General features: G+C 39.7%; 1 protein-coding gene and 1 pseudogene across 1 annotated transcript; one reads left to right on the top strand and one right to left on the bottom strand.

The window, feature by feature from the left end:
* Window positions 1–17,529, bottom strand: part of LOC148737511 (uncharacterized) — a 182,314-nt pseudogene that overhangs the window by 56,299 nt on the left and 108,486 nt on the right.
* LOC148737525 (uncharacterized) lies at window positions 9,760–11,740 on the top strand. Its single transcript, XM_088751097.1, has one exon. The coding sequence runs from the start codon at window positions 10,428–10,430 to the stop codon at window positions 10,875–10,877; it is 450 nt and encodes a 149-aa protein (XP_088607223.1). The 5' UTR covers window positions 9,760–10,427; the 3' UTR covers window positions 10,878–11,740.

Below are 17,529 nucleotides of genomic sequence, written 5' to 3'. Positions count from 1 at the left end.
TAATTCGTGTACAGATCGCGGTTTACTTTTTAGGAAGTTATCAAAAGAGATCAAGCGATAAGTAGTTCATAGAGGGCCAAACTACACACACACCCAACATGTGTCCAGAACGAAATGTACCAAAACGAATACATTTTGCGTCCGTGCGCAAGAAACCAATGCACTACACTAAAACATTGCATTTCTACCACAACGTTGTACATACACGGACAACAATGCAAAAAAATTTTTATTTCTCATCTGCAGAAAGTCTTGAACAAGTGCAATTGGACGCAGCATAGAGATATGGGGGCAATTTTCCCGAGAATTTACCATATTTTTGCATGTTATTGGGGAAGTTACAGTCGGAGCCCCATCGCTTCGGCTCCGCCGTCCTTGATTTACCGTGAGTTACACTTAACTTGTCATTCTCTTATTCCGGTGTGTGCGTATAGGTGGATGAAAAGTAAACTAAATGTGAAGAAAGACATTCTTCACCTTAAAAAGTATAGTTCTAAATAGCAATGTAAACAGATTCAATAAAATTGATATCAAATAGACATGCTTCATATGTGTTCCACTTCCACAGTGACCAGTTAAAAGACAAAAACGTTACGAGGATCTACAGACTCGCTCAAAATAAAGCTTAGCTTGATTATTTTATCATAATAAGAATTCAATGTGAAATTGTCGCAAATCGTCGAAAAAGGAATGAATAATACTCTATAAATAGCCAGAGCAACCTCAACATGTTACCCTACGTATCTTAGGCGATTGTAAAATCAGTTTTGCAGAGAAATCCAGCAATTGGAAAAGAAGATATATACAAGCGCGAAAGTCTTCAGGATCCTGCGCATGAGAAATGCGCAAGCGTAACGCCCCCATAGTGGCGTTATACAAAATCACCTTTGTATCCTCTTTACACTATATTAATAATACTTAAATGCAAAAATTGAACTCGACTCTCTATTCAAGCTGTTCTTTCGCACGCATCACTTCAAACTGAGTTGTGCAGTGTCTTCCCTGATGTTAATAGTTACTGGAACTTTTCACTCAAACGCTTTTCCATTGATTTGCTCTTAAATGAGGTCAAAATGTATTTGCGCTCGCTGAGCGTGAAGACGGTTTGGAGAGACCTGTAGGCGACGTTCTACGACTATGACCCAGACCTCCTCTTCAAACAACAAGGCACCCTAGCACTCGTACGTGTTCTCGACAACAAGGCACTCTAGTACTCATACGTGTCCTCTCATAGCAAGATATGTGCACTTCTGAATGGAAAGAATGATTCTGACAAAGTTCAACTTTCGCATGAAGGTCCCTTTTCAAATCTGTACCGTGCCATTTGACAAATTCCTTACAAATAAACAAACGCTGCGGCCAGGACAAGCAAATGGAAGATCTGGTGGCTCTGAAACTGAATATAAACTAGAGGAGTAACGGTTTCTAAAGAAGCTGTGGCGCTGCGTTGGCAGGAGGTATTACAAGATTTGATTTTGTCAGCTGAGTTGATTATGTGAATTAGTCATTGTTTTCTAACTGAATGCTATGTGGATGACAAAAAGCTTCTATTATCCTTTATTGCGAATGATTCTATTCAAGCTATAGAAAGAGTGAACTCTGCTCTGCAACGGATACGCGATTGGTGTTTCGACAACTGCTTAATGCTTAATCCTGAGAAGACTAAACTGATGGTCTTTGGCAGTCGAAGAATGTCTCTTGAAGTGCCAGACTTTAAATTGTCCCTGCTTGGAAAGGAAATCATCCCAGCTCACAACAGTCAGAGACCTTGGTGTCAGTTTCGATCCCACACTATCCTTTGATAATCATATCTCTGCGACTGCCTCATCCTCGAAAGTATCCCAACTAAGCCGCATTAGATTCGCTTTTATCAAAGATCTGCTTGAAACTATAATTAACGCAGTTGCTTTTAGTAAGATGTACTACTGTTCGTCAGTATGGTTGTCCATATCAGCTTGTAATGTTCATAAGCTACAATATGTTCAAAATTTTGCCGCCCGAATTATTTGCAATGTAAAGAAGTATGATCGCATTTCTTCCACATTAAGGAATCTACGCTGGCTACCGGTAAAAACAATCCTGTACTATCGTGATGTTAACTTATCATTTAAATGTATAATGAACCAATCGCTTGAATATTTAACATCCGAGCTTGTAACAAGAGGCAGCGTATCTGGGCGTATAACTAGGAACTTTCAACAACTTAACATTCCTCTTTTTAAAACTACAACGGTTCAGAGGATCTTTAATCATAGAAGTGTAGCCATCTGGAGTAAACTTGACTCAAGATTGAAACTATATGAAAAACCAGCTTCTTTTAAGAGAGCTTTGAAAAGGTAACTCTTGAATGACTCTTTATTTAAATAAGCATTCTATTTTTAAGTTATAAGTAACTTATATTGTATATATCGGGTTATTAGTTAGTTTTGTATGTATAGTACCAAGTATGTAAATTATGTAATTGTTGACTGAAAAGCCCCAGAAGGGGATGTGTTTAATAAAATGTATGTATGTATGTATGTATGTATGTATGTATGTATGTAATTTCGTGAGTACATCATCTTAGACTTTCTCGTAGAAACTAAGGAAGGAAATGGTGCACTAGCTGGACAGGGTAACTAACTAACAACTGATTTGTAGACCTGTGAAACAGCCGGTTGACTATGTAGCCTGCTAAATGATCACCTGGCTGAAAAGCTGAGTAAACGATAGTATGACTTGCTGACTGACTGAAGGGCTGACTGACTTTAGGACTGACTGACTGGCTTACTGACTGACTGACTGACTGATTGATTGACTGACTGATTGATTGACCGCTGGTTGACTGACTGACTGACTGACTGACTAATTGACTGACTGACTGACTGACTATATTACTGACTGACTCACCGACCGAATGAAAAGGAGATTTTATTTGACCGATTCGTTAACTGATTGAATGACTGACTAACTGCTGTCAGACGGAGATTGACGGACTAACTGACCGAACCGAATGAGCGGATGAATAATGTAACAATTGTGTGACTAACTTTATTGCATAAAGGCTGATAGTTTCGAAAGAAACTGTTTGGGGCTGCGTCGGTGGGAGTAACGAAATAATTTGGATATATCAACAAAGTTGAAATGGTAAATTGGCCACCGTAATGATTACAAAAGCTGACGTTTCGAGCGTTAGCCCTTCGTCGTTAGCCCTTCGCTCCGACGAAGGGCTAACGCTCGAAACGTCAGCTTTTGTAATCATTACGGTGGCCAATTTACCATTTCAACTTTGTTGATATATCCAAATATTAACTTTATTGCACGCTGGCTTTTTTTTTTTCGCTCATTTCCTTTAACATTCTTTTTATTTAAGAAGCGCGGATATAATCGAGACTCCATTAAGACAAAATTTACGAATGAACCCAGTTCAAGCCTCCGAGTGACTACGCCATTCCTCAGCGTGGAAAAATATGACATGTTAAAGTGCTACTGAAACGTAATTTTCATATCCGAGATTTTTGCAATATAATAGAGTTTGAACGTTATTTGCAAACGCTGTGTACTTTTTTTGGGCCAACGCATACCGGAAAGTACATTTTTAAGCCTTCGAAGTTGACCGGCTGAGATCAAAATTGGCGGCCATCTTGGCGCGGCCAAAACAGCCGTGTGACGTCACTGGAAGTGTACTTCTGTGAAAGAAGGGTAAAAGCATGGAGTGTGGCTTGCATGTTGGGAGGCCGAAAAAGAGGATTTCGGGCAAAATGCCATCCTCGTCTTATTCATCGGCGGCCACATCGGCATCTTGGCTATCTGCGAGGGGTTCGCCTGGATAGGAAGCAAAATTCCCGACTGATACCGAGAACGAATCTCTACCAGTCTATTTAGTTAATCGGCAACTGACGAGATCCACAAGATTAGGATCGAAACCGCGGTCTTGCCTGACCATCAACAGAAAATTTCGAAAGACATTATAACGGCAGATGGGCTACTAAACGCCCCGGGCCAAAGCAATGCCATTCAGAGAATGAAGAAAACATGGAAGCCTCATAAGACACCGCCACTGAAGATGATCTACTCGGCAAGTCTGAGGATAACGAACAAATCCTTCTGTACCAAATGCCTAGCAGAACATGCCCAGAATCCCTACAATATGGGGCGAGGGCCAAAATAAGAGCAGACGAGGATTTAAAAAATGAGATAACGCAAATCCTCAACAACGCGGAGCAAGAAACAGTAAAGGCGATCATGTGCTTCTATGAACGTGAAATGGGTCGTTTTAATACCGAAATAAAGAAAAGAAAACGAGCCAAAACGGCTGGAACACTGAACACTAAGAACTGTAGTACGATCGAATCAGCGCGCGTGGCGCAAGCTGAAAGCAATCCAGACAACTTAACGATCGAGACAGTAAAAAAAATAGCTGTACATCTACAAAGGCGAACGATTCGAAAAAGACGCAATCCCTGATGTGCGTACTCAGCAAATTCTCATGAAAAACTGGCATTTAATAGAAACACAACCACTACTGAGCGAACTATACAAAAATCCGCCGCTCGTACCTTACAAAAGAGGGCGGTCGCTCAAAGACATAATCGTGAGGGCTAGACTTTGAATAGGCTACTCTAAACACATGCTTGGGAGTCGTGTAGGCCTGTCAACCCTATTTTACGCCACCATCTTCCTCCTCGCTACTGGAGACAACTTCGCTTCGTTCAGAAGAAGATTCACTTGACAAAACTTCAATGTCTGCTATCTCCTTCGCCCCCGAATACAAACAAACAGTGAGTGAAATAAACCACGCTATCGGACTGAACACAACCAGTGACGTCATCAATCCATTTCGCTCGGTACCAGGGCCCGGACATGGTTTTGTGTAAAATTTTTGATTTGAACGGTTAAAAAATATATCTTTCGCTTCTTTTTGGCCAAAGCAAATTATCTCATGATGATCAGCATATTCAAAACTACAGGTTAGAGCAAATATTTCAGATACGAAAATTTCGTTTCAGTAGCACTTTAAGCTACAGAAATACAGGCAACCTTACCTTCGAAAAATGATCTTGAGGACCGTCTTTGCCGGAATGGCAGTAAACAGTGTGAAAAATCCAGGAAACTCCCAAACACAAGATTGCACCGACAAAGAAGCAGCTAAAGACAAGTATTTCGTGCCAGTCTCCAGGGATTGGAGTAGCGACAGTGACGGATCGCACAAGCATGTACGATGTATTACACACAAACACGATAAAACCAATCAAATGAGTCCAAATATTACCCGTTTCACTGTGAAGTTTATAGATACTCTTAAAGCATGCAGTAAAACATGGCACAGGTGGTCTGTGGAAACTGGATGAAATTAATTTCCGCAAGGCCAGTCTGGTAGTTCAGAATGGGACAGAAGGTGTTTTTCATTATGAGGTGCCAACTCTGACTCATGGTGAAATGATTTCTTCCTCTGCAACACCATTCCTAGTCTCTTGCCAATTTCCTTTTGCAGCGTTTTACTTTCTTACATGTCTCTGAGGAGTACCAGTCACGTCTTTTCAACAATATAAGCCTCCTTTGAGCTCGTAAATGAGTACGATCCAACAGAGATAACTTAATTCTGCCCAGTAGGCAAACATCGAATGATTACCTACAACGCCGGTTTAAGATATCTAAACAGTACTGACTATAGGTTATCGTATTCGCCAGTTTCTCACATGCGTTTATGAAAAATACGATTCTATGTGCTATTCTTTTACCCAGTAATTGAAACCTGTCCTTAATTCTAAAACAATGATTTCTTGAATTAGCTTATCAAACGGAAACGCACAGTTGAAATCACGTTATCTCAACAATGCTAATGATTGACTCCATAGAAAATATTGTCTCTAATGACGCTATGAAATTAACTTCAGCTTAAGGATGTAAACTTTTCTCTCTTAATTTAATGTATCAGCGTTTGGCATGAAATTAAAGTCTCAAGAGAAAGTGTAAAGTTCAGTTATTCAAACGAATCAGAGATGTGTTGCAAAACAATTCGATTTATAATACCATTCAGTGTTGTGATAAAGACTATCCTCAAGCTGTCACTTAATTGACCAAACCATCAACCCGGATATAAAAAATCTCCCTATTATCTTTCCGTGCGTAGTTGAATTATCTTTAGTTAGCTAGCAGTTTGTCGCCTCAGTTCACTGATGCTTGTCTGTACTGCGGTTCAAATTTATAACAATTATATTGCTCCTTACGCTTTCATTTGAGCATTGAAGGATAAAGATATTTTCCGAGCATTTAAGATCTTAAGTTTATGTTGATTTCCTTTCTTGGTTTCATCGCTTCTGACTGTTAACCGACAACAGTAATATTGCCCGGTCTTGCGGGAGTCTTAATCTTTTCAGAACCATAGACAATGTTCAATAAATCATTCAAACGCATTACTAAGCGGTAAGGATATTTTCATTGTTATGGTTTTCAAGGCTTTGAAAACAAAACTTACGCTTCAAATCCGGACAAATCTTTCACGGACTCTAACAACTTCAGAAAGGTAATAACTTTGAACATTTCCTTAGCTTTTATTAGATATCCTTACTTATCGCTTGGCTGTAATAAGAAATTATTAAATTTAAGCTTCCCTTTTGGGTTATTGTGGAAAAATACACAAACAGTGTGGCGATAAAGTTTGGTGTAACTGAACCTGCATCTCATTACCACAGACTAACCAACCGATTAAAATCCTTCTTATTTTGTGCCTATTTTTTTCCCAACCCGGCAATAAAAATTTGGTGAAAAAGAGAAGAGAAAGCAGTCCACCACTTTCTCGTATTTTGATATTTTCAAAATATCTGTCTTTTAATTTCCTCCAAAAGAAAAGATAAAAATTAATATTCAATTCAGTACCACCTTACGAAACATTAACAGTTTCCTTTGTAGTTTCACAGGAGCTGGTTCCCAAAGCAACATGAAGAACCACCGTAATGACATCAACAGTCTTTCGCAGAAAAAATTTTAATATTCCATGTGAAACACTAAAGGCCCACTTTTTCTAGTCAGTTCATTGTATTTCTCCACCATTCAATCGGCGTTCCAGAGATTTCAGTTTGCTTCTTGGTGAAGTGGGATGATTGGTATAATGTTTTGTTTTCGAAAACATTACTTTGACTTCAGGTTTATCTTTCTCTAAATCAAGAGCCAATAATTGGGACAGAGAGCGAATCTGAGGGCGTGGCCGGGATATGTGAATTTCACTAAAGTTATTTCTAGAGTTACAATTAAACGGAGGTCTAATTCCTGGGACGTCCGCACATCTTAATTGAGGCGCGCCAGCCCCTATATTTATAATATACATTGTAATGGCGACTGTTGAATATTCAACATGACCTTGTATTCGACCGCGATTTACAGGCGTCTGGATTTCGGCATAAATATACCGGATGAGTCTCTTGAAGGGCCTGGTGAGTGCGTTCCACAAAAAGAAGTTGCAGAAAGCGGTCCTACTCGTAAGCGCAAGATAAGCGAGGTTTTTTCTTCCGCAGAAGACTCCAATTCTGTTTCCTTCGGCGGGAAAGCCGTGAGAAGAAGTCCGCGTCTCGCGTTTAAAGCTTTAAGAGGTCTTCTTGAAAAGAAACAGAAGAAAGCCAAGGAATTATCCCAAGAGCAGTATCTTCGGGAACTCAGGACCTCCAAAGAAGTGCAGATATTAAAAAAGCTGGAGGAAGAGGTCTATCAACTTGACGCTTCGCTGCACTGTGAAATGGAAGCGATATCCGGCCATCACCAAAGTGCAGCTCTCAGCGTCTATCCTCGCAAGGAGAGGACCTTCAGTGAAAAACTTGGCACGTACCATCCAGTAAGATTACTTTTGTGTCCATCAGGGCATTACAAATTACAGGTATTCATACATAAAACTGTCGACGAGGGTCAAGTTGACTTGAACGATCGATTGTCTGTGGAGCGAGTGATTGAGGTTCTTCGACCACATTCAGGTTTTGTTATTTGCCCTAGAATTTCAGACTACGATGCTATCTTCGCGGATATTCGCATTCAACCATCAAACGTGAAAGAAGAGCTTTGGCCTTGGAGACACATCAGTGCTAGAAAGTGCAAGTTGTGGCACAAACCGAGGAAGCTGGATTTGGCCGACGAAATGTGCGACATATGCAGCGAGTGTAGACTTGCGAGGAGACAAATGCTTGTTGTTCGTGACAGAAGAACGAGCTTGCTAGAAGAAGAGCGCAATGAAAGACAGCAGGCGTCGTCCAAAGTTAGATTGTCCTGCTTGAGCCCGGAAGCCAAATATTGAGGCATGAGAACGTTCGAAAAGAGCGAAAGAATTTGATAAGAATTGCGGAGCGAATGATCAGTAAAACATCTGAGACAGTCAACCAACAACAGAATAGCGAGCTGGTGAAACTAGTTCAGACAATTGAATAGTGCAATGAAGGACAAGAACGTTTAGCGAAAGTAGTGGAAGAGGCTGACAATCACAAGCCCGGTACTAGAGCGGTTATCCGTGAAATGTGGCAGATGGAGAAGGAATCATTTTTCAAGGACCAGGCCAAGAATGGTAAGTCGAGAAGTTTCAGTTTCCTTTTTTTCAAAAACACAAAGTAAACATCATTTATTACCATATTTCACCAGAGTTACGGTATGATACTCAAAGAGTCGTATTTCTTTCATACTATTTTAAAAACAAAGTGTGGTAGTAAAGCAGGTAGTTTGTAAGACAAATGAACGCACATGTACAAATGTACAATCAGTGAAAAATACTCTTTGATACCAGTTAAGTAACAAGTAAAGTGATACTCATTATGCCACCCTTTTAAATTGAAATCATTGGTCAGAACCTTAACAAACGCTCATAAGAGCTCGCTGCGTTTCCTTTTGCCTTAACTATATCTATATAGACTATGTACGATGAATGAAGACTGGCAATAAATAAATGTATCTGTCTAAAGGAGAGTGTTCTTTTTCGATTTTAAGAAAATAATATTCGTTCGCTATCCGGTTATTTACAAGTCGGCCATGTGCATAAATAATTTTTTTCTGTTTATGTCAGTCCCCATCGAGTCAGTTCTTTCTCTTTCTTCTAGAAACTGGAAGACAAAGTAATAAGTGGTCGTCTGCTACGATAAGAGTTGATAAGTTTTTTATTTAATTAATTTTCATATGCTTTTCCAGAGAAATTTTTGCCAGAAACATGCATCAAAGGCATGAATTTACTAGTATAGGGTTGCCCTGTATACAATAGTCCAAATATCAGAACAACAACCAAAAAAAATTGCTTGACAATGTGTCATAACACAGAAAAAAACTCTTGGTCTATTTCTTGATTTACATGTAAAAGGGACAAGGAGACCATATAATTTTTGTTTTATACAATTTAATGTACTGTACATAAATGATTTTGTGTAGTTTCACTTCTTTTATTTAATAGCTCTTGCTATCTATGCCAGAAGTCCAGTAGCATTTCGTGCTGTTCGAGACCTAGGCATCCAGCAAGTACCGTGCACCAAATATCTTCAACGTATCATTAGCAAAAATGCTGATGGGCCTTGGATCCATGAAGACTACATTGCTCATCAAAGGCAAGAATATGAAAATTTCACCAAAATACAGGTTGATACAGGAAAGAAAAGACCATTGGGCATTGTCCTGGTTTTTGATGAGACAAAGGCCAGTAAAAGCAACCATAATAAAGTCTCAATATAAAAATAAATAAATCAACAAATATAGCTGCTGGTTCATGTATTTCTGGGTCTTTTTCTTTCGTTCTTTCTTATAATTATATCAGGCTTTATTTAAAGAAACATTTTATACAGTAGATAATCTTTACACTTGTAAAGGTCAGCTAAGTAAGTGTGGAAAATTAAAACTATGAATTTCTGGATGTCCAAATTGGCAAAAGTTAAACACAGGACAGAACAAAAAATTAAGTCATTGCTTTAGTGCAATCATCTTTAGTGCAAACAATTTAACAGTTACTTCAAAAATGTTGCAATAATTAATTTAGTTTATTTTACCTGGAAGCATTTACTTTACTTGAAACACAGGTGCAGTCAAAGATTGTTTGGAATTCAATGAATGGGACCATTAGGGGCTATGCTATGAGTCCAGAGGAATTGCCTTGGCAACATGATGTGTATATGAGTGTTGGAGGGGATTATGATCTACAGAAAATCTTATATATCCTTCAATTTTTGTGGAGAGATTAATCGTCAAAGTTTCATGTTATTGGTCCTTATTTCACCTTATTTCAACTTACTCAGTTCGTCTGGTGTACGATCCTTTTGGCGTCACTGGTTTAAAAGCAGTTTTCTCTTTCTGGTAACCTTAGCCAGTCAACTGTTGGTGGCCGTCAAGGAAGTAATGCATGTACCCTGATTGCCTCGCTGTTTGGCTTTCAGTTTGGCAAACATGGTCTGCCAGAGTTAACTGCAAGCACCCTACCTAGTCAGTGGTTTGAAGTAATGGCTCAGGCAATGTTTGAAGGAAATGTTCTGCATGATCTGCTGTTTGATGGAGAGGCTAGAAATCTTGACATAGAAGATGCTGTGGAGAGCTGTGGAGATGATTTTCATATTTCAAGTTATGATCAAGCCATTGGGTTTGATTTGCAATCAGGAGATTTTTCACCTCTGATCACCACTTTGCAAGCAAGGGCAAGCCGGCAACAGAAGCAAGTGGCTGTTATGACCTCTAGCCTCCGCACTGTGGCAGTTCTAATTTGGGAGACAGAAGCCATTGCAATTGTAGATTCCCATTCCCATGGCCAGCGTGGAGTCATGGTAGGCTATGTACCCCATGGACAGGGTAGCTGTCGTGATATTGTAAATTGGTACTCAGGGGAGATGCAAAAATTATTCAATGAAAATCTAGGCCTGCGCACTCTTACATTTGTTTCTTATGATTGCACGTAGGCCTTTTGCCATAAAAGTTAATCCAAGTTCTTTGACTTTAGTGAATGGGGATAACAGTACATTAAACTTAACATATAAGAGTTTTTAAGGGTCATGTATTGCTTGCCCTGCAAGCAATTACATTTTTGCTGTATGACTTGGCTTGCAAAAAGAGAATTTTTTCACAGGTATGCCAAAGCTCATACAGGCAAATTGTAGCCCCTGGTGGCTGGGTAGAATGTGACAGGTGTTAAAGAAGGGAATTTTTCAATGTAGATCACACATGCAGATCGGGAGCATCACATAACTGAACTGACTGAAAGAAAATTAAGTTCTACTAGAGATACTTACCTTAAAAACTGAAGTAAAGAGCGTAAATGTTTTTGGGGTTAGAAATTAGGGCCAGGCTTCCCGTATAAGTTTGTTTTCTTTAGCCCTCAAAATTTCTCTAACCTTAAAATATGTTTTGTCCTGACCTGTGTGATTACATAATGTCTCCGAGTTCCATACATCTTACATGAAAATTAATAGAGTCTACCTTTTTTTAGTAATACTAAATGTCTTTAGGTTGTCTCTCAGTGACTGACCAGCTTCAACAACTTTACCAGATTTTGGCCAACTCCTTCTCAAATTTTCCTCTGAAGAACTCTTTTGTTCTTGTGTTACATAGTTTGTGAAGTATATCACGGTATATCTTATTAATTACAGAAAAAGGATAAGTTGTAGTTAATGCTCCACTTTTTCCTATTGACCATTTGAGAGATTTTAACTATTGCTCATCATTAGACACATTAAAGTGAACTACTTCCAAAAAATTGTTTTGTGCTTGTTTAGTTTCCTCTCATTCACGTATTCTGTGATTGTCAAATCAGCATCCCTAACAAAGTTAAGAAAATCCTTCTTCACAAAAGTCAAATTACCCTCATCAAGCAGTTTTAGAGCCTGAGAAAGACTGTTTTTGTCAGATTCTTTAAGTTTCTCCAAAATATCCAGTTAAAGCTCCATGTTAATCCTGCTTTGCGAAGTGACCATTCTCTTGCCTTTCTTTTCTGACAGGATATCTTTTCTTAGTTTAATCATTTGACAGAGAGCTGCCCCTGACATTCTGTACAAAGTAACATCATCCTCTGGTAAAATGCTCTGCTGAACCTAGTCCAGAGGCTTAGCAAGATTGTACGATTCGGACTGGGCGAAGTCGCAAACAAGAGAGTGCACAATTCCTGTCACGGCCCGAATTGTAGCGGATGAATGGTTAATGGCCAAGTCGGTAAATACTGGAGCACATACCTCTGAATTTTTTCATGAACCTTCCAAATAGCTTGTTAGAGTGTTCATCCAGCGCAATGTCAAATGAAGTTTGCGGTCTTTCTTTTCTTCCCCTGCAACTGCAGATACATGTTCCATGTAAACGGAAAACAGGTGATTCACCAGATTTCGCAGCTCGTTGTAGCGAGCCTCGAGTATTTCCTCGATAAGCTTTGGATGGGTTTTCAAATGTTTCATGACTGGTTGTTTACAAAGCTGTTCCAATAAGAAATTCCAGCACATGGGACGTTTACCCTCTAGTTTCATTATAACTTCGTCTAGTTCCTTTTTTGTCAGCGTCTTTGTTGCTTTCTTTTTTTGATTCCCGCCGCGATTTGCTTGATACTTTTTAGTGTTTTTGTTTTTGTTAGAATTACTGGTCGTGCTTCACTAGTACCGGGAACGACTTTCGGCTACCTCGACTTTTTTGCGCTACGATTAATATTCCCCGCTCTCTGTTGGCTTTTCGCTTTAGGTTTCTTTCTTCCACCTTTATTTGGTGCCAAAGGTCCTGCACCGAAATCACTGTCGTCGCTGTTATCGTGCGTAGCGCTTGTTGAAGTTGAAAGTTCGCTATCAGCATCGCTGTCCGCGTCGGACCTCAGTTCCTCCTCAAAGTCTGATATTTCATCGAGCGAATCATTCTACTCCAAGGAAATCGTGGAATCAACCTCTCAATATAGACTATCGCCATCATCTTTTAAGATAAAACCTTTCCCGTGGATAAGAAAATCGCTCTCATCGATAAATCTCACCTCCAGGCGCGACGCCATTTTTTTCTGACATCTTTTCTTGGATTACTCTTGACATCACCGATTGAAGTTTGCGGACCTCTCGGAAAACCAACTTCCGATAAATGCAAGGGTCTAAATAACTTTAGTGAAATTCACATATCCCAAGGGCCTGACTGGGCGTTTCCGTCTCTGTCCCAATTATGGCTCTTACCTAAATTTACTTTGTTAAGCTGAGTATAGGTACCAAGAAGGCAAGAAGTGGCCCTATGTCTTCAATCGGTGGGGGTGAACTTTGTATTCTTGGGTTTCAGGTGACGTCACAAGCTTTGCTGAAGTTAGTGTCCGCCATGTTGGTGTCCCTTGGGTGTCAAATTTATGAATAATTAGTCGATTTCTCTAGTGAAGCCCTCTCTCTTATCGCCGTATTATTTCGCCAACTACATGAATATCCAGAAAGAAAAAAGCGATAAAAGTATCTGGCATTCATCTTAAGGTATCCCAGTGCTCTCTGAGTATGCTGAAAGCTTAGAGAGTTGGAAGGAAAGATGTTTGCAAAAGATCTCGGTTATCGGGATTGACCCTGCAAGCATACCAGCCGAGAAGTTCAGTCCAACATGCTTGCCTCCTGTGGAAGTGTCGGACTTGCTGAGTTACCTCGTTCTTGAGACCAGCTTCTACACCAAGAAGCAGTTCAAGGCGTTCAAGAGTCTAGAGGCGTTTAATCAAATGGTGTCGGGATTTGTAACCTCAGTTGTAGGTAGGCAAAGTAATCGCCGGCAAGTATGTCGTGAGAGCACGAGTTTGGCATTCACAGCATATGAATGATCCTTTAGTGAACATTTGGGTCATTTCCGAAAACGATGGGACTTTTTTGTCAGCCTATTGCTTGGGGATGCAAAGCTGGACTGGCTGAGTCATGCTCACATATCGCAAGTGTTTTATTTTATGTTAGAGGCAACTACTCGAATTCATGGCAAGCTCGCTGGGTGTCACGAAAACTCAGTCACCGAAAACTCAGATCCCTCGAAGTGTTCTCCAAGCTTCCGAAGTGCTCCATAATTCGATAGTGCATAGCATAAAGCATGAACCTATTGTTTTATAACATAACCGGTGGAATAATGCAACAAATCCGACGCGAAAGTCGGATAACAATATCAAGAGTGATTCTTCAGTGAAGCGAATCGTGACGGCGCTGATGCCGAGTCTTCTTTCCCGTTGTTTTTCTCTTTCTGCCTCATTTAAGAACTCTAGCCCAAGGGTCGCAAAATCTTCTTCGTTTTGGGACTGGTGGGCCGAGTCTCTGTATCCATTATTATCGCGAAATATTTAAGAATTTTAACATGGCGACATCAAGGATCTGTGCGACGAAATACAAAAAAGTAAACAAACGTCCCTATCGGCTCGTCAAAATCACGCCACATTTTAATACTTTGGTGTTGGAGCGAGCGCATTTGATCCAGTTAACTGTGAATGAAAAGCTCAATTTTAACGGAAAAAATGGAGGAAATCTAAGCTAAATGAAGTCTTCTGTCACTCTAAAATGTTTTAATACTCAACTATCGGACGACTTTGCGAAACGTGCAACTTGCGGCCTTGTTTTTGCTGCCTCAGTTGGATCAAGACCCAAAAGGTCAAAATACACGTGGCATTACCAGGAGTGATCATGAGTCGAGTTTATCTCTTGAATTTTCGAGGGGTCTGAGGTCTGAGTTTTCGGGGTGTGAGTTTTCGTGACACCCCAAGCTTGCTTGCACTCAGTAAAATGCTCATGGATTTTGCCGACATATGTCAATGAAGTGCCGTATGCGAGGGCTAAAGACATCGATTTCTCATCGGCTAAGAAGCTCAAAGAAAAGCTCGACCAAAAAATCGAGGATCTACAACAGCCGCAAGCCTCGAACCATACAACAACTTCTAGTTCCTCCTGTTCTTCCCCTTGATTTGTAATGATCTTAGGTGTAGCGCATTAGATCATATATCTAATGAATTTTGTGCTATAGAAATAACAAAATTATTAAATTATTATACGAAAAAATCCTTAGTCTTTATGCTTTCCACTTTTGCTCGAACAGCCAACAACAATGCATAAAACCATCCCTTCTTTCTCACATGAACTCTTCGTTAGATACGGTTTGTTTACGCTCGAGGGACACCAAGATGGCGGATAGTAATCGTTGCTAAGGTATTGGTCACGTGGGTGAAACCCAAGGATTGGAAGAAACGTTTTGGGACATTTTGTATGTACTGCCTACGTAAATCGATTTTTCTTTGATCAGTGCTTCACTAAGTGAATCATTCAGGAGAATATTAGTAACGGCTGGAAACGTTTTTCTCTATGTAGAATACTTGTAGGCTCCTCGATTTTTTCTTGCGAAGCGATTTGCTGACGCTATCAGCGTGCACTATCGGGATTTTGAGCACGCTTACGTATATTGAATTTGATTGCGCGGCTCTGCTAGCTATGTTCTAAATTTAACTAGGCACAGCTAGTTTACATCGGCGTTAGTGTGTCATCTCTTGCTCATCGATTTTATTATTTTCTGTTCATGTCATATTTTAAAAATTTCATAATTTCCACTGTGAGCTTTTACTTATCAATTATGTGATTACTTATTTCATACATTGCTAATTTTGAGGGCCTCATTGAAATCCGCTATGGCGAACTGGGCTCCCTCTTAAAATATTTTTTAATAATAATTATAATGATATACACCGTGAGTATATACCGTCGTTAAGCCATCGTAACCGGCGGTCAGAACAATCAGTGCAAGTGTGGTGTGATCAAAATGTTCTCGTCTCGGCGAAAGCAGACTAGGGATGCTTTTAATGAAGTTTTGGACAGCTTTGATGAGCAGTGAAACAGTTTGCTGAAGAACAAGGTACGAATGATTTAAAGAAGAACGTTTATATGAGGTGAATAAACTGATACGAATGATCTTAGCCAGACCCGACAATGAACGTTTCTAAGCCCAAGCAATTATTTAAAATTATCTTTACTGTTCAATAGTGATACAGTGCGTCTCGTGCATTTCATTTGTCGCGTAGATACATGGAGAAAAACAGCCTCGTAACCCTGCCACAGGATCAGTTCCAAGGCTTGTCCAAATATGAACGAGATGGCGGAAGGAAATTATACCCAACTGCACTAGTAAAAATTCTTGACATTACGCGAGATATCTGATCATCTGTAATCAAATTCAAAGGAGACAATGCCCATAACTCTCGGATTAGCGTCCCTTCCCCCATCTTTACAGACAAGTAATCCAGTCAGCCTAATCATGCAAGTTGAGAATTGCATTATTCGCGTTGCCCATAGATACCTTTACGAGTGTAAAACCATAGTGGTAAAACTAAGGATGGGCTTTGTATATTAATGCACCGTTTATACCGTTATCACACACAAGTTTTCTGTATAATCCTAAAACCAATCAGATCTGGCCACCGAGAACTTTTAGGAAAACTAAATTAGGGCTTCCTTTCGATGAAATGTTCCCTCTCAAGTAGATTACAGTTGTAACATTGCATGTATACGCATTTCGAGATATTAGGCATGTTTTACGTACTCAGTAAGGAATTATTCTCATTCAGATAAGTGTGACTATGTTGGGAAGGGGGTCTTGGTTACTTGCTCTCTCGTCTTCTAAAATGCCAATTTTCCCCATTACTTAGGGTCCTAACTGAATGGTTAACAACGAAATTGAGGAAACTTTGTTTATTGACAATGGTATACCATTCCGTTCCTTCCTGCCCTCTAAATCCACCTTTTAAGAGCTACAAGTCAAAGGGAATTTGTTCGATTGCTCTCAAATTTTGACAGTATAGCTAGTTTTACATATAAGCAATAAAAATTGTCTCGGAATTTTTTTATTTCTAGATACTTTTTTTTCAAGAGCGATTTTTGTACGATCACTCCACACTTTTTTTAATGCTATTTCAAAAATGTTCTGTAACTTGTCACTGAAACTGAATATGGCAAATCGTAGACACGCTTTTTTAGCGCTTTGGCCCCGGTAACGGAGGAACACATTAAATAAGCGAAAAAAAAACTTCGCTTTGACATGTAACGTTCAAAAGGTGATTCGGACGCTCGTATTTAGAAGTCGTGAAAAATTCGATAATTAACTTTTTTTCAAATTTTTTGGTATAGTCTGATAGCCAGTCCTATAAGGTTTAATTTGATATAGGGGTTTAGATATCTACAGTTTGAACCGGACGTGCTACTTCGCTGGCACGCGAGACACCCCTGAAGGTGCACCGTAACCTTAAGCCGAAACGGAGCTGCTAAATTTGCGAAGCGAGTAAGCTGCGAAATACGACACGCTAAGTTTTTCAAAAGAATGGTGAAAGGGAGGAACTGAGAAACGATGGAACGGTCGATCAGCGGAGTTGCGGAATATGTTGGGATGCGGAACGACCGAATACATTTTACGCATGAAGAAGAAAAAAAGAGCCTCAAAAAATGGGGTTGCAATAGAATAGGACAATGATTCATAATTCACAAGCGAGGTAAAAGAAGCATAGGCATGTTGGAGCCCAGGGGATTGGAAACAATGAGTCTTTCGAGCTATCCCCTTTGAATTATTGTTATATTAACATTGTTAGCATTATTATTATTGTAAGAGATAGATAAATTT

This window comes from Stylophora pistillata, chromosome 2 (genome assembly GCF_964205215.1).
Source record: "Stylophora pistillata chromosome 2, jaStyPist1.2, whole genome shotgun sequence".
Taxonomy (NCBI): Eukaryota; Metazoa; Cnidaria; class Anthozoa; order Scleractinia; family Pocilloporidae; genus Stylophora; species Stylophora pistillata.
This window is presented reverse-complemented; position numbering and strand designations above follow the sequence as displayed.